We start from the raw sequence: 20,640 nt of genomic DNA, 5'->3' as shown, positions 1-20,640 counted from the left end.
GCACGGGACTCCCCCTCTCTCCTCCATGGCACCGCCTCTTGGAGACGTCATGAGCGGCCGGGGGCGGGAAGCTGCTTTAAGGAGCGCGCGGGGTGGCGGCGCCTCTGAGGGGGCGCGTGGGAAGGTGGCGGTCGCCGTCGCTTTGTCGCGAAGGGCGCCTGGTCTTCAGCGCCCCGGAGGCTCCCTGGGCTGGAGGGAGGCAGCGGCTCCCTCCTCAGGAGCCAAGCGGGAAGCGTCTTCACACAGGCTTCGTCAAGATTGCCCCCCGCCGAAGCCCGCCCTGCTTGGGGTCCTTCCTCCTCCCCTCCCAAGGGAGAGAGGGCGGCGGGCCTGAAGGACACCCTCCCTCCCACCGCTTCGTGTAAACCCCTCATCTCCGGGACATTCCTTTCGCTTCTAGGTGGGTGGTGTCGTCCGGCTGATCAGCCTTTGCCTTCCCCTCTGGCCACAGAAATCAGTGGCAGTTTCTCTAGAAACTACTTTAAGAAGCAGCTATTAATTGGAACAATTTTATTATTATAGCATTATTAATACATTTTATCTTGCAGCAATATCTGCTCCTTGTACCCACTCCAGGATTCAAAAGGCAGCAAAGCTCCCACAGAAATCAGTTTTGCTTAGCTTAAAGCGTAGTCTTAAGGTAAAACACTCAGGTGTTTCTCTTTCCAACTCTCTATAGCCCTCATCACGAGAACAGCATCTTCCACCAGCCACCTGAATTCCACAGTGTGAACAGCACATGCAGTATCAAGTTTTGAGGACTGACCTGATCCCTGGGCCAGGTATCTCCATTAAAATGACATAGATGAGACTTTTAAGGGCACAAATACTTCTGCTTCCTGTTACCTCACTCTCAAATACTTAAAACTACCAAATGCTGATGAAGCTTTAGTTTGACAGTGACAATTGCTTCTGAAGATGAGGCTGGAGAAAATATTTGGTTCATGTTAACTATGGCTTGGGACTTTCACATGTCCTTATTGGTCTCACCCCCACCCCCCTTATTTTGAACCTGGGAAATGAAGCTTGGATGGGAAGGACAGGCAAAATGCACAGGCATTGCATGTGCTCTTCAGCCATGAGAAAATTCACCCAAACTTACTTCTGAAAAAAAGACATTTTTGCACAAACTGGCAAGACTAAGTGTAATAGCACCTCAAGGAGACTCTGCCCTTGCTCAGAGCTCAAATCACTAGCTCTGTCAGGATTCCACAAAGGATTTCAGGAGAACGTTTGTCGAGATGGCTACTCTGGCCAGAAGATGAGGGGCAAGTTCTGATACGTGGAGGACCTGTCTTCACTATGCCTGCCAGCATTTGGCTGATACCCAAGTCAGAAACAGAAGCCACTGAAGGAGAAGGCAGAAAAAGGAAACTCCGTGTCTCTTGGTCAACAACAGGTAAGGAGACCAAGACTTGGAGAAGGAGCCCTATTGGGAAAACAAAAGGTAGGAGGAGGGGTAGATTAAAGAACATAAAACCTAAGGACACTAAGAACAGGGAAAGGTGGGGATGTGAGGGGCACCCAGTCTGTACCTTGTACAACATGTAAGAGGGAATGTGAGACTGAATTTTGTTATTTGTTTGCCAGGGAACAGCTGTAAAAACCACCAGGAATGTGCTTCAGGCCAATCTAGTGCTTTTTTTTGGTCTACTTTAACACTGTTACTGAATAGTGTTACACAATACTGGTGTCTTGCTTTAAGGTGATTCTTCCAACGTTTACAATACTGTGTTTTTAAGGAATGTCTTCCTCTTGATCTAAACTGAAAATACCAGAAGGAAATCTGCTGCTCTCTTGAAGTCAGCGGGAAGTTTGCTTGCATAAGGAGAACTGGTTAGGACTCTTGACAGTGTTTCACAGCTTGTATAAAGTTCTCCAACATATTAGAGCTCATCTTTTTCATTATTCTTCTTCAGGAAAGAAGCAAGGATATTGAGGCTTTTCTGGAGCTCCTCCTTTTTTCCATCACTCATTTTGTTCTTCTCAATCAGTTTTGTGATTCGGACAACTTCATTAGCAGCAAACTCTTCCCCTTGCTCCAGTATCTTGCTCATAATTTTCAAGTATTGCTCAGCTGACTTCTTCTCGGTTTCTTTTGTTTTTTCTAAACTTTCTTGCCCCCTTTTCAGGAGGGACTGGCGTTCCGATTTCTCAGTGGTGCTCATAAACTTGCTGGCCAGCATGTCGTACTCTTTCAGGCAGCCCGGCATCCCCAGATAGATGCCATTACTCTTCAGCCAGCGCTGAATAGCCCCGGCCTTGATTTGGCCGCTGTAAGGTAAGGGATTGTTAAAGTCACCATCCTGGAACAAATAAAAAATAGGGAACTTTTCCTTATCCAGCTTGTACTTTTCTCCCAGCTCAGTGTTCAGCTTATCACCATAATCTGTCAAGAGAAAACGAAACACAGAAAAGCACAGTGTGTTAATCAAAAGAAAAAATTAATTCAGGATTATCTCCTACACAAACTGATAAATATTTGTTTCCAGAGTTTCACCATGTCCTAATAACCTCTTTGGCAGGAAATGCCACACACTGAAACAAAAACACCCCAGAAAATCATCTGTGCAAGGCAAACCATCATTAGGTTCTCTAAAGCAAAATACAAGGTTCTAATGGTGCTTTGCTGGGGCTGTGATAGCATAAGACATCAGCAGGATGGCTATGTACAAACCCCATCCTCCTTATGGGACGTTAATAGCCATTTTTCCCCTTGTTTTGCTCTATCCATTTTGTTTGATTTTACAGTTAAATGGATTTTTTTTCCTCATCCATGTGCAGAGTGTACACTTACATGTTTTAGTTCTGACAGCACGCCAAGCTACAAGATGTTTTCTCATCTGACATAAATTGCATTTATTCTTGAGGACAGAAAACATAACTTAAGAGATTACAGCTATGCTACTTAGCTAAATCCATGTGTGTTTAGAAATGTCAGCGTGGGTGAAACTTCCCAGTTTGTGGGAATTGTATTCCTGTAAGCTTAAATTCTTAATTCTACCTACAAAGTAAGAGCGAGTAAGGTGACAGTGATCCACTCTTCACTGCTTTTCTCTTAAAGCCAATTACAAGAACATTGAGTTACACCAGCCACAGCGCAACGACCACTTTCTGTGCTTCACCAACAATAAATGGAGGGTTTGCTACAATGAGTTAATCATATTACATATGCTTTGTTTGACCAGGCTTGTGGCTAAAGCATGATTCTTATAAGGCCTCCTGCCTGGAAATGGACAAAAAGGTTTCTCTTGGTAAAGAAAGAAAGGAGAAAAAAAAAAAAAAAAGACAAAAAGTGCTATGAATGAGGAGGGTGGCATCCTGTTTAGCAGCGTGGGCTGACTTGCTTCATTAACCAGCTGAAAGGAGATAAGCAGCACTCCTACGCTCGTGGCGGGAGGCACAGAGACAGAGCTCAGCGACCAGCCACAGCAGATGCTTTGGTCTGGCAGGGCCAGCCCATCTCATTTCTCTCTGTCAGAATTACTTCAGAGCCTGTTTTCATCAGAAATTGCAGTGAAGTTTATTTCCTCCACACCAACCCATACTGTACTAATCTGTCCGGAATTCCTCACCTGATATCCCCACTTCAGCCACCAGAAGATCCTCACTGGAGCCTGAGCTCTCCGCCAGCTTTTTAAACTCATCTTGTTTCTCACCGTAAGGATATTGTGTATCGAACTTCACAAGGACAAACCTATGCTTTGGAATTACCTAAAACAAGAAGAAGAAAAAAAAAAAAGACAAAACTTTAGCATTTCAGGTTTGAGCAATCTACAAGTCACCTAAGGTTGCTTTAGCTTGTCTTCTTTTCCTGTGCAATGAGTAGATGCAGAGGGAGAATGGAAATTTTATAATTACGGCCTTTCAAAAATGACTCACTGCAGCGTGGAGGAAAGACTGAGCTTTGGGTGTACGTATTCCTACACCAGATGATACAGATGGTACGTGGTAGGTTTGTGGGATCTGATAATGCCTTTAATTATACACGATTTGGTTATTGTAAATCTGATTAACATCTTGGAAGGAAGTCAGCTAAACAATTTCCAGGGGGACATTAAGAGAGAGACCAAATCTAATGTCATTCCCAAGTATCCCAGCATGAGAACTGCAGCTCTTAGCCAAGAGAGGAGGCGCGGGGAGGGAGCGGAGACGCTGTACTGGTTCAGGAAACGGAGAATTCGTGTTTTAATTGATTCCTCTTCGCTTGTGCCATTGCTTTTGCATTTTGCTCTGCTCGGACGATGTCCCTTTCAAATGAGCCTGGAAATGGAATCTGCCACCTGGTTCGGGATTTTTTTTCTCCCTCCAGGATAAGACCTTGCAAAATCTTTTTTCTAGTGAACAGGGTCAGATTGCAACACAGGTCCCCACCTACAAAGTGCACTGCAAGCACTGCTGGGCACTGACGTAACAGCTGGTTGCAACAGTTAACAAAAGTCTTCAGTCCTGGGTCTGCCGATCACTTCATTTACTGTGTTGCAGCTCTGATATTTCAGCTGGTCTTTCAAAGTCCCTCTTGCAGTGTTCTGCCCATTACTTCAAATTCTTCTTGTTGCAGAAGAGCTGACAGCTCCTAAGGATTGTCGAGTGCCGTATGGTTTGTCATGGCAGAAAAATCAAGTGGGGGGGTCTGGCATGTGGCAAGATATTCGCTCATGCCTGAGCAGTTTGTTTAGGGCACATACTTCCAAACAGCTCAACTGATTTTTGTATCTTCAGCTCATACTGCTACAGTGCACGCTTTAATCCTGCCGTACCACGATTCCCTTTCGACAGGCGTCTTGCCATCCGCCTCGAGCTGGGCCTGCGACACCTGCCACAGCACTGGTTGCTACCGAAACCAAAATCCTGCCACGCTCCAGGTGGAGACCTTCATTTCAAAGTGATTTAGTGGAGAAAAAAACCCTGTGCAAGATCTCAGTCTGGCAGAAGCCTGTTGCTTTCCGTTTCATGAACCAAAAAGATGTGAAACCATCCCAAGCAGAGAGTGCTCACGGCCCCGACTCGCTCCCCTGCACGGTCCTGCCCTTGGTCACCGGCACGGGCAGAGCAGGAGCCAGCCGACAGCGGCTCTCCTGCTCCCTGACCCCCGGGGGCGCGGGGAGCCGGCCCGGCGCTGGGCCGAGGAGCCGCGGCGGCAGCTGGACTTCGCCCCGCCGGTTCCGCCGGCCGAGCCGGGCCGGGCCGAGCCGGGTCCCCCGCCGCAGCGCTGCCCTGGGAGCCCCCGGTGGCACGGCTCCACTTGGACCGCGCCGATTGGCTGGCCGCCGCGGCTGCCGCTCTCCTATTGGCTGTGGCGCGGCGGGCCCGCCACCTCGGCCATTCCGCGAGCCCCGAGCGCTGCCCCGCGCCGATGGCGGTGTGTGTGTGGGGGGGCGGGGACGGGCGGCCCGCGGCCCACTGGGCACCCCTGGCCCCCCACACCGCCTCCCCGGCCCTCCGAGGCTGCCCGCCCGTTGCTATGGCATTCGCGGCGGTGCACATGGCCGCCGCACTCCGGGACGGCCGGCTGCCTCCCTCCCCCGTCCCCAGCGCTCTGCCAGACCCGGCAGCGCCCACCGGGCGGGCCGTACCTTGTAGAAGGTGATGGCGTCGAGGGGCACGGAGCCCTTGGTGTGCAGCGCGCTGCCGCCGGGCAGCGCCAGGCCGAGCAGGCAGAGGAGCAGGGAGCCGGCGGCGGCTGCCGCAGCCATGGCGGAGCGCGGAGGGAGCGGGGCTGCCGGGGCCACGTGACCGCGCGGAGCGCCGGCCGCCGCCGGGGGCTCGCCCCGCCCCGGGGCCCACCGGGGAGCCGGGGCAACGGTCCAGGGCCAGGGCCGGGGCCGAGGCCGCGGCGGTGGGGCGGGCCCGATCCTTGGACCAGGAACGCTGATCTGACGCGGTCCCGCTTCCACGCCGCGGGTGGAACGGGCAGGGTGCACGGGCAGCCCCTTCCCTCGGGGGGCAGCGCGCGGTGGTGGTGCTGCCAGAAAAAGAAATACCAGCCGGCACCTCGCAGCAGCAAATTCGGAAAAGGTGAAGGCAGGCGAAAGGGCAGAACGCAGGATCAAGCCTTGCAGGACAGCCTGCAGCGCTACGGCCCGGCAGAGATCAGCAGAGAGAGTATGTCGTTATATAGAGCAACAGGCCAGGCAGCATGACCACTGCCATAGCATTGCCACAGCCCTCTCAAGCACACTTTTGTGTGTTTCTAGCAGAGATATCTCATGCGCTGCCAGCCCTTACTTTCCTTATCACTGAAAGCCAGGATGAAGTGCAAGCAAGCACTGCAGAAAGCCTGAACAGCAGGCAGATGGATGATCATGGCAAAGAACAGACCAAGCTCCTTCCCCGGGCAGACACCATTCTGAACCCAGACCGCAGATGGAAAGCAATGAGCATTTTTCTCCCCTCTTTCCATCCTCCCTCACCGGTAACTGGATTTTCTGCTTGCCCTGCACCAGGATAATCTGCCAAAGCTAGACAGTCTAGGAAAGCACTTCAGCCACTTCCAGCCCATCCAGACAGAAAAATGAAAGAGGCAGCAATACCGATTTGTAACGAAACTGACTTTTATATAAATTATAAACCCATCCAGTTTAAAGCAGATCAGTTGCAGTGGTGTCACTTAAGTCCACAGAAGGCTGAGGCATACACATCTTCTACAGTCATAAATTAACAATGAATAATCAAGGAAGAGAGTTCAGATAAGGCTGCAGATACAAGAAAAAAATTCCCTAAGGTTACTAGCGGTTAAAATAAAGTAATGATTATCAATGATTGCAAAATATAAATGCAATTTTTGAACAGTTAAGTACAAAAATGATGGGCAACACAAACAGGCCTTGTACATTTTGTCCTGTACATAGACAAAGAAGGGTAGGAGACTTCTGATCTTCATCTACATCAGACATTGATTTTAAGCAAAGAGAAGAGTTCAGGAAATCTGTAAAAGGATCATGGCTCATGATCCCAGTAGTATAAAAGCAATATTTTTTCAGTCTGTAAACAGTAGTCTGGGTAGCTTCTTCTAGGCGTGTTTTTCAATTCATCACCAAAAAAAAAAAAAAAAAAGAAAAAATCAGAAACAAAACCAAATCCCAAGAGTGGAAAAGGGGGAACAGCAGCAGCGGGTTATAGCTTGAATTTCTTATCAGGTCCCTGTAGGACATATTCTGGAGGGGAATTGCTCTTTTGTAAGAAATATATAATATATTTAACTGTACACAATTTATAGGGTAGAGAGAAATTCTCCCTCTCCCTCAATCAAGCCCCCAAACAGTAACTACATAGCCATTTTTGTACACTGTTTCCTCCTATAGAGAAACTACAGCTTGTGAAGAAATGGCATCTGGTTTTATAAAACACTGAGTAATCAAAAAATTGTATTTGTTTGACAAGCTTATCATTCACCAGTGGCTGGAACTGGAAACAGGACAGCAGCTAACACTGAGAAACAGTCAGTATTCCCCGTGCTGGCATGGGGATGCTTTGAGTGACCAACCAACACTGGACCAGCGCCGTGCCAAATGCTGTGACAGGAAGCAAAAGCAAGCCATGGTTCCATCTCTTCTCAGACTTTGCTTCAGATGACACATGCCCCCCCCACCCCAGCAGTTTCAATTCTGCTTTTAAAGAAGCTGATACAGAAAACCTCTTTTTAAAGCAAGTTCTGCTTTCAGGCACACAGGAGGATTTTAAAAGCTTGGTTAGATTAACCTGACATTTCACTTACATTTTCACCATTGCTTATTGATACGACTGGTTGAGTTCAACCTGTTGTAGCAGCAGTGGAAGGAAACTCCAGCATAAGTCAGACCCTGGACTATCCCCTCTGGATGAGGGTGCTGTGTCAACTTCCATTCAACGCTGGTGTTTGCGCAAAGCCCCCTCTAGTTAGCACTGCCACCGGGGAGGGAGGGGACAGGAACATCAGCGATGGCAATTTGCCTCCTTGAATGACAAGTGGCAGTGCAGATTTCTGGCTCAGTGCTTCTCTACTAATTGCATGATCTCAGCAATGGGACTGCTTTCATTTACCTTACACATTTCAAAGCATCAACTTCAGTCATCAGTCTTGCTTTAATTTAAGGAGCACACCCTTCTTTCAAAAAAGGTATTTCTATACAACATGTAAGAGTTCAGTTTTGTTTTTTTTTTTTTTTCTCTCTTCTCAGGAAAAGTATTACTATAAAACAGACTTAACACATTTTGGTATTCCTCCAGCCCAGAGCACTTACCAGACATTGCAATTAAACCACCAGGACATCCATTACGCTTTAGACAACCTGCAGACATTCTTCTTTCCCTTTCAGGATGAGGCAAAGCAAAACTAAATCCAGCAAGAGCAGCTATGTGTGGTGTTTTTTTTTGTTTTTTTTTTTTTTTTTTTTTACACAGGGGATTTATTTTAAAAAAATATTCTCATCAACATTCTAGCATTACTAACAAAACATACTCAGAAGAGACGACAAAGGTAGGATTGTCAGCTCTCTTAAAACTTTAAATATAGACTTCAGATACTAGCTGCTTTAAATCAGATGAGGAATCTAAAGTCTGACCTGTCCCTTGTATTGCAGGTACATGTAACTTTTTTTGCCTACCAATTTTAGGCTGCATTACTCTAAAATGAAGAAAAAAAAAAAAACCAAAAACAACAAAACCCAGCAGAAATGCAAATTCAGTGGGAGCAGATGATGTGATTGCACTTTCTAACAGAATGCCTAATGAGCTAGTACTTGAATAATCAAAGATCAACTGCAAAAAGCAAGCATACAGTTACAAAAAGTATTCTCAGCCTCATACCACAGCGGAAGCAAAAGTTACCTCTGCCAACTTAAAACCAAAGCCAATAAGATTTAATTTCTATTAAAATATTTAAGTCTTAAAGTTTCAGTAATCTAAATACACTTTTAAAAAGTCATGATGATTGCTGTTTTACATTAAACTGACATGGAATCAGACCTCAGTGTCAGACTTCACTGCAGCCATTATACACAAGGTCTCTCGTTTTGTCTTTTTTTGCTGAAACACTGATTCCCATCTTTGTCTCTCTAAAGCTTAATGTCCAAGTTTGCTCCTCATCAGGTTTGCAATTTTTCTGAATGTGAAAACAACCTGTGTGTAGACTGACACCACCTCTTCCCTCCAGCAGTTCTCTCCTTAGAGGAACCTGCCTCACCACCAGGCATGGCTTACTCCCACCCTGCAACAGAGGGCTGGGCTCTGCTGGAAGGCTGTATGCAGAAGGTGTTCCTCCAGTGCAGCCTCATCTCTCCCTGCTGGGCCAACTAGGTGGCTTGCGGACAAAACAGGCAGCTCCAAAACAGGCTTATTTCATTGGAGGCGGCTGAATGTGGACATCTACAATTTCTGCATTTCTAAGGCAAGGACCATACAAAAATTATAAACACTGTATGGTGATGAAAATACAACTCCTTTGAGATATACGCTTTACACTGGATTTCTATTGCTGCTTCTAAAGACCATCTCCAGTTGTTTCTAGAGATCAAAAGGGAAGAAAGTTAATTTTCTCCTGTCGCAATATGCCTATGAACATGTATAAAAAGTGGTCAAACCCCAAGAAGGGTCCCTGCTTCTCATTTATGTACAATAATTTAAATCAGCTCAATACATCTGTAATACCTAAAAAAATTGTTTTATGATTTTAAGTCCTTCATGCATTCATTATGAGGAAGTTCTGGATTAAAGTGATGGTACATTGGATGTTGCCTGTGTCTGGGGCTCTGGCGTCACTCCCCTGTGGAGTCTCTCAAGGATGCACTTCTCATATCTTTAGTTTTTTAATGGTATCGAGTCTCTTTTTCAGCAGCTCTCCAATTTCCTGAACTGAGTGATGGTAACTGCTCTGGACCTTCCCTTGCACAGTCTTTGTAAACTTTTTTTCTTCCTGCAAAATGCAAGAGATAAATCATTCAATCCACAGCAAGTGTTTTAAATCCTCCCATTAAACTTCCCCCACCATCTCAAGCTCTGATAAGAATTTCATGAGGACCACAGTGTAGATTTACAAAGGGAATGTCATCAGCACAGAATAAGCAGTACCTGCTCAGCAGCAATAATTCCTGCAGGTACTGGTATTGCCCAAACAGGGCTGGTAACACATTAACATTTTTTCAAACTTCTGGAAACATCCTTGTGCAAAATATTTGTGGCTGAAATTGAGAGTGCATGTAGCATTTTATTTTAGTCAGCATTTATTAAAGTAGAGAATTTCTTGTCCAGAGAACTGAAGTCAAACATCAAATTAACGCTGACCAGCTAAGAGACTCTTCCACCAAATTCCAAAGCATAGTGAGCCACAGTGCTTGGGACAGGTTCAGATGTCACTAATTCAGCAACACTGGTACCTAGCTTTCCCAAAGGATTAGATTCCCTTTCATGCGCAGTTTTCTAAAATGCCCATGCTAAAAGGCTTTTAAGAGGACCACCATCATGCAGAATTGTCAGTGTTGTTCCTGCAGGTAGGGCAAGATTAGCACTGACTTATCATGAATGATGCTGTATTTCTGTATGCAGAAAGGGTGCATCCTGGTACTCAAAGCAGCAGCCATAACCACTGTTCTGTCAAAAGGTGACTTGCTATCAGGATGCCTTTTGCAGACACCAATAATGAGCAGAAAAGCCTGTGAGGCACAGCCTGAGTAAACCAAACCAAAGTGGGAAAATCTCCATCAGTGGCAAGGTTCAGCTGACACATTGCCAGTATCGCTCCATTCCTGAATCAGGCCAGAATTTTTACTAATACCTGAACATGAGGACTCTTTCAAAAGCATCTTTTAGCTCCAAACACACAAGAGCTGCAAACATAGCTCAAAGTCTGAGTAGAGCTGTACAGACTGCGTTTATCAGGATTTACTGCAACAATGTCAATAATGTCAACAAACAGAACAGCAAGCATCGTGAACACACAGGAAAAGCTGCAGACTCCCATAGATGCTTCTGCTCAAATCCATGTGCTAATGGTCATTTTTTCCAGATCTGCCTTGTATAGTAATTTGATGCCTTGCATCAAAGGGAAGATGAAAGAATTTGCTGACTCAGTGAGGAACCAGAAAAATTACAAATATCAATGATTACCTGAAACTGTCTTATCCCCTTAAAGTGGGGATTCTTTGATGATATTAAGGAAATGTACTTTTTAGTTTTTATTCAAATTTGCATTAAATACAGTCTAAGGGACTTCCTTACTTTCTATCGGTTTTTGCAGATTCTTTTTTATATTTTTTTTTTTGAGATACTTCTGCATCAGCCTCATACAGCAACAAGACAAGGGAAATTTTAAATAATGTGCTATGAAATAAACAGGACAATCTAATTGAAAAAACACAAGCTGGCTAACAGCAGCTTAGGTGGACAGAAGTGCAGTTCTGAAATAGATGGGTGCAGCTTTTAAATACTTCCCAGTTCAAAAGCCTTCAGATCTTTCATCTAGACAAACCTAATGCCAATGCCCTGTAGGCCAAGTTTCCCACTTTAGATAAATATAGTGGAGACCTGTTTCTGTCTTAAGTGCTGATTCCTGATTGAATTTGTGGGGGTCCCAAGTAACACAACTTCTGCCTGTACTTTCTCCTACTCAGTCTCTCCTACCCCCAAAATTATTACTGGTGAGGAGACGACTCCCCTCTCAAACCTTTCTCCTGGAATCTGCAATCCTTCTTTGACAGGGAGCACAACTCACCACTCCCCCAGCCCCTCTCCCCTGCATATCAGAAGATGATGCCTATTCCACCACTTTACTATGTTGCACCTTTTATCCCCACCTGTGTTTCAAGAGCACCATGAAAGAAATTCCAATTCTATGCTTTCAGTCACCTCTAGGCTTTTTAGCTAGACTCTGACACCATTTCAAAGATACTTTCAGGATCTCAACTGCTCTTGTACATAAACACATTCACAGTAAGTACTGAACTGTTAGAAGATCCCTTATGACAGTAACATTAACTCTACCACAAAGTTTAACTCTTATCTGACTGCAATGGCTTAAAAAGCCAAGTTTCCTCATTAGGGCCGTGCTTCCCACATCTATATTTGACATGAGGTTTGGCATGTGCAGTGCCTATTACTCCTGCCTCTGTTTTTCCCTATATAGCTAGGGGGGTGGGGGGGGAAGTTGCCACTTGCTTTTCTGTGAAGATCAAGTAATTGTTTCCAGGGAAGTGACTAATCAGCAGTAGGTGAATCTCAAAAGTTTCCTGGAATAAGTATTTTGCATGCATTATGGCATGTAAAATACAGATAATAGAACAAAATAATGTTAAAACCTTAAGTTTTTCTTCACTAATATATGACACAAAATGAAAATATTTTAAAATTCCTGTGTTTAGATCTCATTTTTTGAAATTTTGTGCAGTGAGCTGGAACTGATCAAATGAGCCAAAGTCACTGCATCACTATAAAAAAAGCCTAACTCACCACTCTAAAACTAAGCTTTTTGTTTCTTTGTTTTCCTTTTTCTTCCTTCCAATAGAAAATTTTGGTAAAAAGAAGCTTTCAATAAAGTTATCCCACAGGTGTGTACATACAGGTTGTTATCAGTCACACACAAACAACAGAAGTTCTTACCTGTAAAAGCAGAGCGTCCTTGAGGGACAGGTCTTCAAGTTTCAGTGCAGTCAGAATTATTTCAAGCCCTTTGATGTGATCTATTACGTTGGAAGTTAATGTCTGTAGTTCAGTAACATAATCCAGAAAATGTGTAAAAACAGGTGGCTATAAAAACAAATATATATTTTTAATTTACAAACACATTTTAATGCCTATTCAAATGCCTATTCTATATGACAACTCACTTTGTAACATCTGTCATTCTATTCCTTCCCCCCACTGCTAAGCTATAATCTACCTACCCAGATGAACACTACTAGTTAACAAGTTTCCTGTAGCACATTCAAGGCAGGAAGGCCTGTGATACTCTGAACTGTTTCCTATTAAAAAGCTGTCATGTGATGTCAGATGTGCCATGTCACCATTTGACTTTAAATGGAAACTGAGTTTCAAAAATTAGTACTAAGTAATCTCTAACCCATGTCAGCCTCTACAAGGCAAAGTTTATGAAAAACATTTTATTAATATGTTATCTATCCTGATTTTTCTTTCAGTATAAATATGCTGTTGGATTGGGGGTGGGGGAGAAAAGAAAGGAATATTGTCTCTACCATAGCTACACTGCTTTCTTTTTTTTTCTTCTTCTTTTTTTGCAGGTTGGATTTAAAAGGTCGGAGGACACTGTCACAATAACTTGATACCCACAGGGCAATGGAGATCGTCTGGAAAAAAGGTACAAGTATGTTACAAGTTGCATTTACAGGAGGCCTCTAAACTGTTTTACTGTTCCTACTGATAAGACTCAGAGTAATTAGAATATGCAACAAAACCCCTCTGCTTTCATGAGTGACTGAGATCAAAGAACTGCCACTGTGTTTTAGTCCCAACATTTCTACCCTAAAGTACTCCAAAATTTCTGGTTTCCAGAGAAAAATATACCTCAACAAAGAAGACTAGGTTTTCTAACAAGTTTGGATGAGTTTTCAAGGTGCCATCTCTGACTTCAATCAAATCACCTTTACATTTATTGAACAAGTCTGAAAAGAAAAAAAGAAAAGCCTTATTCAGGACACACAGATCAACTTAAATGCATATTTTCCATACAGTATGTATCTCAGTGTAGTGTGTAAAGGTGTCAAAGGACCGACCACCAAGCAGTTAATGATAAATTTGGCCAAAGTCTCTTGAGAAGGTACAGCTCTGAAGCTTCTGCCAAATTGTATTTCATTACAAACAGTATCTCCACACCATTTATTAGCACACCTGGACCAAGTACCAGGGAGACAACAATTGTTCAGACTAGGCTGCAAGGTAGCAAAATGATAGGACATGACGACATTCTGTGGCATGCAACAGCTTCATGATCAGATGAGCCAAGAGCAATCTCAGCCTTATTCTCAAGTATCTTTCAAAGCGGTCTGCAGATGCATTAACACACTCCTCATAATTGCAGCACACTCAGCAGCACATCCTCAGAGCATCATGAAGCACCACCTTAGCTACCAGTGTTTAGTCTTGAGTTACCATTTACCTGTCAATCGATCTACTAAAGACTTGAAACTATTCCCTATCCTCTCCTGGATTTCTGCTGAATCTTCTGAAAAAGAGAAAAAAGTTATAAACCACAAGTTTGTGTATTTTCTGCTTCCAGAAACCAAGAGGCATTTAAGTGTAATTTAGTGTTAGCAGTCAAAAGCAAATGCATCTGCTTTCAAAGGGGATCCAGTATTACATTGACATATACTGTACAAAAAAGACGACTTGCATAAAACATTAAATTAAGGCATTATCTCCCAGATAACTTAGTGTCATTCAAAAAATTAACACACAAGTAACAGTTTGGGTCCACATGATCCAATGCCTAGTTGTTTTCAAACTACATGGAGACACATCTCGCTCCCTCCCACCACACATGGCAATCTGGTTAAACCCCTGCCCCTCAAACACTTACCTAAGCCATTGGTATCTAGTTCATAAATATCGCTAACAAGATAAAACAAGCTAGTCTGGCATTGACAGCTGCCATTACTGAAGAAGCCAGCCATTCGGGTAGGAGGAGGGCCAAGGACAGGATACTAGGCAAGAAGCAAAGAAAAAGATAAAGGTGTTGCAGCTTTTCCTTATCCAGAACACAGTGTTTGTCTCTGGCACATCTCTCAGATTCATACACTACAAACTCAGGGTCAGTTAAGTGCATTCTGCAGCCTGCTGGACGTTACAAGATGCATTCAGTTTCTCTGCTTGCATTCACGTTCATTTAATATTTGGGGATAGCTTTTTCCTTAACGGGTACCTGAATTTTTTGTTCTAGAAACTTCTTCCCTGAATCCACTGCCGCTTCCAGCTGCTGAAGCAGGGATCGAATTGTATCAATCCTGGATGACACGCCGTTCTCTGCAGTCTTTTCAGAGTTCTTTGGTTGAATAGTGTGACTAAGAGTTGGGAGTCCGCTTACTAGCCTTAAAGTTAAAGACCGGATTCGCAACCACATGGTTTCTTCCTCCAGTGAGAGTTTCCTATGTTCTTCAGAAATGTCCCTAGAGAAAGGCACCAAATGTTTTCAGGCAAGTGCTTCAATTTTGCAAAGTAGCAAGCTTCACTCAGGTACAAAAGCCTCCCCAAAGTTACTGAATACTGTATGAAGAGGAAGGAGTGGTCAGAAATTCAGAAAACTGTATTAATATGTAAAAAGGCAGCACTGCTAGAAGAGATGAATGATGCTTGTTAAGTTTGCAGTTAGCCAGCCTAGAGAACATTTAAATATGGCAGTTGCCCTGGAAGGATTTTCTTTGCCATGGGTGCTGTAAAGAAAAGGTGGGACTCTACAGTTGAGGATATTTCTACTCACCTGTCTTTTGGATCCCAGTTAAACAAGACCGTCAGGTCTCTGTTGTCACGCAAATCTTTCCACGGAATGTCATCCTCCTCTGGGCTCAGACTCATGGACTTTATACTTTCTTCTAAACTGGTTGATCTGTACATAAGAACAAGCAATATTAAATCAAACATTTGATCACTGGAAATAGGAAACACAGCTAACATTCTCTCCACTGTTCAACTCTTCTGATGTCAGAAATGTTACACATACATGGTATGACCAGGATGTTGAAGGGGAGAGCAAATTAGAAGCAGAGAGACATAGCTCACAGGTTTCTGCCAAAGAGCTGCAAATGCAACTCGCCAAGGTCTCACTTGGCCAGTGTTCCTCCTATGCACTAATCTCCAATTTTTTCATGTGCAAGGTGCTGCACTTATTGCTGCTGTACTTACATATTTGCTTCAAGTAAGAGGTCTAACAACATCCGTTCTGTGCGAACTTGCGCAAAGTGAAGGGAAGAGTTCAGCCTATTCCTAAATGCAATGAATTCTGGGATCTTCTCAAATGCACCATACTTGTAGGCTTGAATGATATATTCTGAGGTCTAGAAGAAAACACACACCATCTTTGTATTAGTTACTTCCATAAATTCAGAATAACCAGGGTTTAACAAGGTCATTGCCAAGAAATTGCATTTCTGTGGTTTTCATTAACCCAGAGGTACAGAATCTGGCAGATACTCAATCCCTGGGAGAAGCTTGCACTTTTGCTTGTCCAAGTCATCCCAGCAGTTTCGCTACTTTAATTTGAGAACGCCCAGATGCTCCACTGGGCAGTGTGATTTAATAACCAAACAACACTAAGAAACATCATGCTGTTGCGACCACTGAGACTGAAAAATACTTAGAGGGGAGAGATGATTTTGGAAGGCTTTTTTTTTTTTTTTTTTGAGATGCATTATTCAAACTATTAAATCATTGTTTCATTGTGAGAAGTACCTTCAGGCAAAACAAATATATTCCAGATTTTCTGGAAATGACTTGGATGTGCATCACATATTACCGCAACATAGATTAAAAAAATTACTCACACATTTTTTTGTTTCTCTTTTTTATTAGATTTTTGAATACAGTATCACAAGATAATATCACGCAGTGTATACACATTACAAAACATTCTAAACACCAAAGGAAACTGTCAGGGTCCACGGAATAGTTTGCTTCCCCTCTGATAAAATACAGCAATACAACACACAACTAATATTTCACATCAGTCCAAGTAATCTCCAGAAAGAGATCTGTATGACGAAGGAGCCCCAAAAAAGCACTATATTTTAATGAAAACTTCTAACTGTAGAGGCAGAGTGAACTATTTGTGCTCCCAGTCAAGACAGATGGCTGTATTTTTTACATCAGAATTACTCCACAATTGAAAAATTCTGGCAAATCAAGTATTTTCTTCTGAACAAGATTATGAAATACACTGAAGATGAGAGGCACCAAAAAAGGCCTCTGGTTAACTGAACTTTATACGGTACTAAAAGACTCAACTTGTCTGGAAGGCTCTGAGAGACTAGAAGCTAGCACTCACAGATGAAAACCACCTTTTTTTTTTTTTTTAATCCCTCCAAAATAAGAAACATCCTCTAGGTAGCTCTGTCTTTTTTTTTTTTGCCTCCTAAGAAATTTGGTTATTTGCACTGTATGAAAAAAATATGCCAAATATTCAACAACATACCCTCTGATAAACAGCCTTGTAGAGTTCATTGTCAGGCTGCGGGATTGCGCTATGGGTGCTAATTCAACTGCATCGACGTGGTTTTTAAATCCCCATAGGACACGTTGGTGTTCTGTTTGCCTGCAGTATCTGGAGAAATTAAAGACGGACGGACACAAGAAAATTAGAGAGATTACTTGTGATTCTGCATATTTAAAGGAGGACTATCTTGGGAAGGATAAAGTTGCCTTTTTAGTTTTGGTCAAATATAGCAGTACTGCCTTCTCTCTCCTCCCTGTCCTTGGCATCCTCTCCCAGAGCAGAAATATTATGTCAGGACTGCACAGCATCCTAGACAGCTGTTACTCATGGGACTCACTCTTAAACAGGACTCACTTCAGGCTGTTAAGTTCAGCAAGTCAGAAGGAAAACGTATTTATCCAAAGCAATCAGTCTGAATCAGTAGCTGTATTTTTATGCCAGACCACTTAGTTTATATCCCACACTTCCTGTTCTAGTTAGAGTCCCACGCACAGCGTGACGCAGGACACGTTCTCTGTGCTGTAGCAGATGTTCCAGCTATCTTAAACACCGAGAGAGGAGCAGGCAGTATCTGAAATCACGTAAAAAGTTAACTTTTAAAGGATAGTCCTCCTTTAACATCGCAGTTAGATGCTGTTATGGGACTCAAATGGGAAGCTGGTATCCAGACCCTGAGTATGAAGGGGCAACCCCAGCAAGAACCACAGCAGCACAGAAACCAGTAGCAGATTCTGACCTTGTGATACTTAAGACATGTCTCATGGTAAGGAATCTCTTTTTTCATCTCCATTCTTGTCATACCATCATCCTAGGTAAACAGTACCCTAAATTGAGCCTTCACCTCCTGCAATTTGCACCTTACAGTCAGTTTAAAGGACACTTGCTATTTGCAAATTAGTACAGCTTTGGATGCATTTCCCAACTAAAAGGATCTTAAGGTGATAACCACCGGAAGTGTCCAGAACACACAAGAGATTTGGCTACCCAAGATCAATGATGGCTCATGGTCCTTTGGTCGCAATACTCTGTCTCCAAGATGAGACATGATGCAGAGTCACATCCTTATCTTGTAGCACGAAGAATTGTATAATGCCGATTGCACCACTTTCACCTCTCTTGCAGTTTCAACTTTTTAATGTGAGGTAGTAAGGCAGGTCAAACCATTCAAGGCACTGCCTTTTCAGGATTTCTAGAACGCGAGTTGAGTAGCATTTTCCTGGCAACTGCACTTGGAATGTGGCTGTCTTCGTCTGTGTACAGATGTTGAGCTACTGGAGACCATCAGCTCTTCTCTGCTGCAACCACCTTTATGATTCATGCCAAAGAGAATAACCTTCTTCCAAGGTAACTACACCTGAAGCTGCTTCAGACTGTTTTCCAGGGAAAGATGATTTCTTGATGCTTTACAATGCAGTGTTCCCAAGCAGACAAATCATATCCAATAGTTTTTTCAGTTCACTTTTTTAACCTGGCACCCAGCAGTCATGCATTTTATTAAAAAAAAAAAAAAAAAAAAAAAAAAAAGAGGCCGACACCACCACCAATAGACACATAGGAGAAAGCTGTCTGGATCTAGGGCTTTACTCCACAAAACACTGCACCCAGGAATCCAAAGACTCTTAGCAAGTAGAATCAGTGCTTAAACAATGAGCAAATGAGGGAAGCAAACAAGAGCAAGCTCCCATCGTACAATCCACGTGCTCCTCTATGCATCCCACTCCCTACAGTAAAATTTCTGTCAGACACAGGTCACAGTAACTCAGCATCTATCTTAGAGGTACAGGTACATGGCAACTGCTATTGAGTACATAGGAATAACCTGGGCTGCCAAGAGAGCAAGGGTACTTTTTCTGAGGGATTACTGTGAGCATCTTTACTATTCAGTACAGACAAGTTCTGTGTTTTTATCTATTGCTGGGTTAGTGGGAAAGCAAGTTATATGACTGCAGAGCCTTTGGAGCCAACTTAGCCAGTGTCTGACTGGAAGTTACAACTGGATTGCACCTTTGCTTCTTATGAAGTAAAGTAAAAATAAGGTTCTTCACCTACCTCTCCACAGTGACCAAACTGTAAAATATAATTACACAGGATATATTCCTACTTCTCAGAATGGGACTGCCTTGAAAGTTTTAGGGAGATGGACTGACATGCATATACTTCCCTGACACAATTCTGGACTATTTCTGTTCCTATTTGCCCAATATATTTCCACCAAGACGTCAAAAATTTGTTGTTCCACTGTTCTACCTAGCCCATTTTTCATGGGTTCCATGGGAATTCTGAAACAGAATTGATACTTTCCCCATGAATGTATCAGAATGTACATCAGAGTGTACTTTCCAAGTAAGATTATTGACAAGTAGTTACTAATCAAGTCAGCTACAAGAACGGTAGATGCCTAGGGCATGGCGTGCATTTTAGGAAGCACCAGATCTCTTCGGAGGAATTCAGCTACTCTCCCCTCACTACTGCATTCATTCCAGTCCCAACACTCTCATTCAAGACAATTTTCTTTTTTATTCACATCACTTTTAGGGGTGAACTGAATAAAACAGGTAGTTCCCATTAGCACAAGACCAGGTTTTGCAATTCAATCTTACCACTTCAAAATAATGCAGTTAGTCATGGGCTCTGCTCTGCCTTCAGTGAAACTGAGACTTCAAGACTCAGTTTTTCCCCTCTGAAATCCTCCTATCTTGTTCCTTCTGCTTTCCCTACCTTTTAACGATGTGCATTCCCACCATCCCTGTGTGCCCAGGACAGCCATCACTAAAACACACTGCTTCAGTGACTGTAATATAAAGGATTGCTAAGTATGCCATCACCATCTTGACCCACCATCCCTGGCTGTTGTATGATTTTCCAAAATGCTAGAAGTTATATGACACCAGGACTTATTTGCCATGTGACATTTCACTTAAATTACTGCATAAAATCACAATCCATTCATTTAAAAATAATTATACCTGTTTTCTGAGGAGCATTAAAACTGGCTTTAATAAAACAGAAAGCTAAAGCAAAACCCCATATAACAGTAAGTTACAAACTCTTGTAATGAGAAACACAGGTTGAGGCAACCTTTACTACAAACACAAAGTTGCACTCATTATTCCTCTTTGTTATCATGTTATCAACCACTACATTTCTGTAAGCCCTTACATAGGGCACAGACTTCTGTAAGGTATCTTGACATACTGCTCTGTTACAAGGACACAGAGGTTTCTTTCAACTTACATCTTTCTGGTTGGAGTGGAAAAACCTGAGTGCAAAATTGCAGGATTGGGATGCAGCAGCGTAATGGCCCAGAGACTCTGCATAGCGCGTCAGAAGATAGCTGCAACGCAACACAGCACAAGTCAAATATCAGCACACAGCCCCGGGGAAACCTGAATTTCAAACACAGCTCCGAACAGACAATGGCAGTACAGTCCAGCTTTAATGAAAAGTCTGGAGATTTAAAGGAGGGCATTCACAACATTCACATTAAAATTTATGCTTTTAAAAGTAATGGA

General features: G+C 43.3%; 2 protein-coding genes across 6 annotated transcripts in view; both read right to left on the bottom strand.

Moving 5' to 3' along the window:
• Positions 1-495: 495 nt before the first annotated feature.
• Positions 496-5,737, bottom strand: ERP29 (endoplasmic reticulum protein 29). Its single transcript, XM_052797457.1, has 3 exons — positions 5,577-5,737; positions 3,576-3,714; positions 496-2,389 (listed from the first exon to the last, which is right to left on the bottom strand). Exons 1-3 carry the CDS (start codon positions 5,694-5,696, stop codon positions 1,887-1,889), a joined length of 762 nt encoding a protein of 253 aa, XP_052653417.1. The 5' UTR covers positions 5,697-5,737; the 3' UTR covers positions 496-1,886.
• Positions 5,738-6,536: 799 nt separating this feature from the next.
• The window catches only part of NAA25 (N-alpha-acetyltransferase 25, NatB auxiliary subunit), a 33,625-nt gene continuing 19,521 nt past the window's right edge, over positions 6,537-20,640 (bottom strand). For 3 of the 5 annotated variants that reach the window (XM_052796724.1, XM_052796726.1, XM_052796727.1), the window contains 10 exons: positions 20,363-20,462; positions 15,823-15,974; positions 15,401-15,526; positions 14,846-15,089; positions 14,504-14,627; positions 14,084-14,149; positions 13,492-13,589; positions 13,164-13,274; positions 12,571-12,717; positions 6,537-9,892 (listed from right to left, as the gene is read on the bottom strand). In XM_052796724.1, the coding sequence (XP_052652684.1) occupies positions 9,770-9,892; positions 12,571-12,717; positions 13,164-13,274; positions 13,492-13,589; positions 14,084-14,149; positions 14,504-14,627; positions 14,846-15,089; positions 15,401-15,526; positions 15,823-15,974; positions 20,363-20,462 (1,291 nt within the window). In that variant the 3' untranslated portion in view covers positions 6,537-9,769. The remainder of the gene's footprint in view (positions 9,893-12,570; positions 12,718-13,163; positions 13,275-13,491; positions 13,590-14,083; positions 14,150-14,503; positions 14,628-14,845; positions 15,090-15,400; positions 15,527-15,822; positions 15,975-20,362; positions 20,463-20,640) is intronic. The other 2 variants (XR_008236617.1, XM_052796725.1) reach the window with 2 other exon arrangements.

The sequence above is a fragment of the Harpia harpyja genome, chromosome 9 (genome assembly GCF_026419915.1).
Source record: "Harpia harpyja isolate bHarHar1 chromosome 9, bHarHar1 primary haplotype, whole genome shotgun sequence".
NCBI classification, from domain to species: domain Eukaryota; kingdom Metazoa; phylum Chordata; class Aves; order Accipitriformes; family Accipitridae; genus Harpia; species Harpia harpyja.
Note: the sequence above shows the minus strand (reverse complement) of the source record. Positions and strands in the feature narration are given on the sequence as shown.

Bases quoted from the DNA above. Each gene is read 5' to 3' on its own strand.
- ERP29 (XM_052797457.1), bottom strand. From the start codon at position 5,696: ATGGCTGCGGCAGCCGCCGCCGGCTCCCTGCTCCTCTGCCTGCTCGGC. The intron at 3,715-5,576 runs GTACGGCCCGCC...TTCTTGTTTTAG, and splicing joins ACGCCATCACCTTCTACAAG to GTAATTCCAAAGCATAGGTT. The intron at 2,390-3,575 runs GTGAGGAATTCC...TTCTCTTGACAG, and splicing joins GGCTGAAGTGGGGATATCAG to ATTATGGTGATAAGCTGAAC.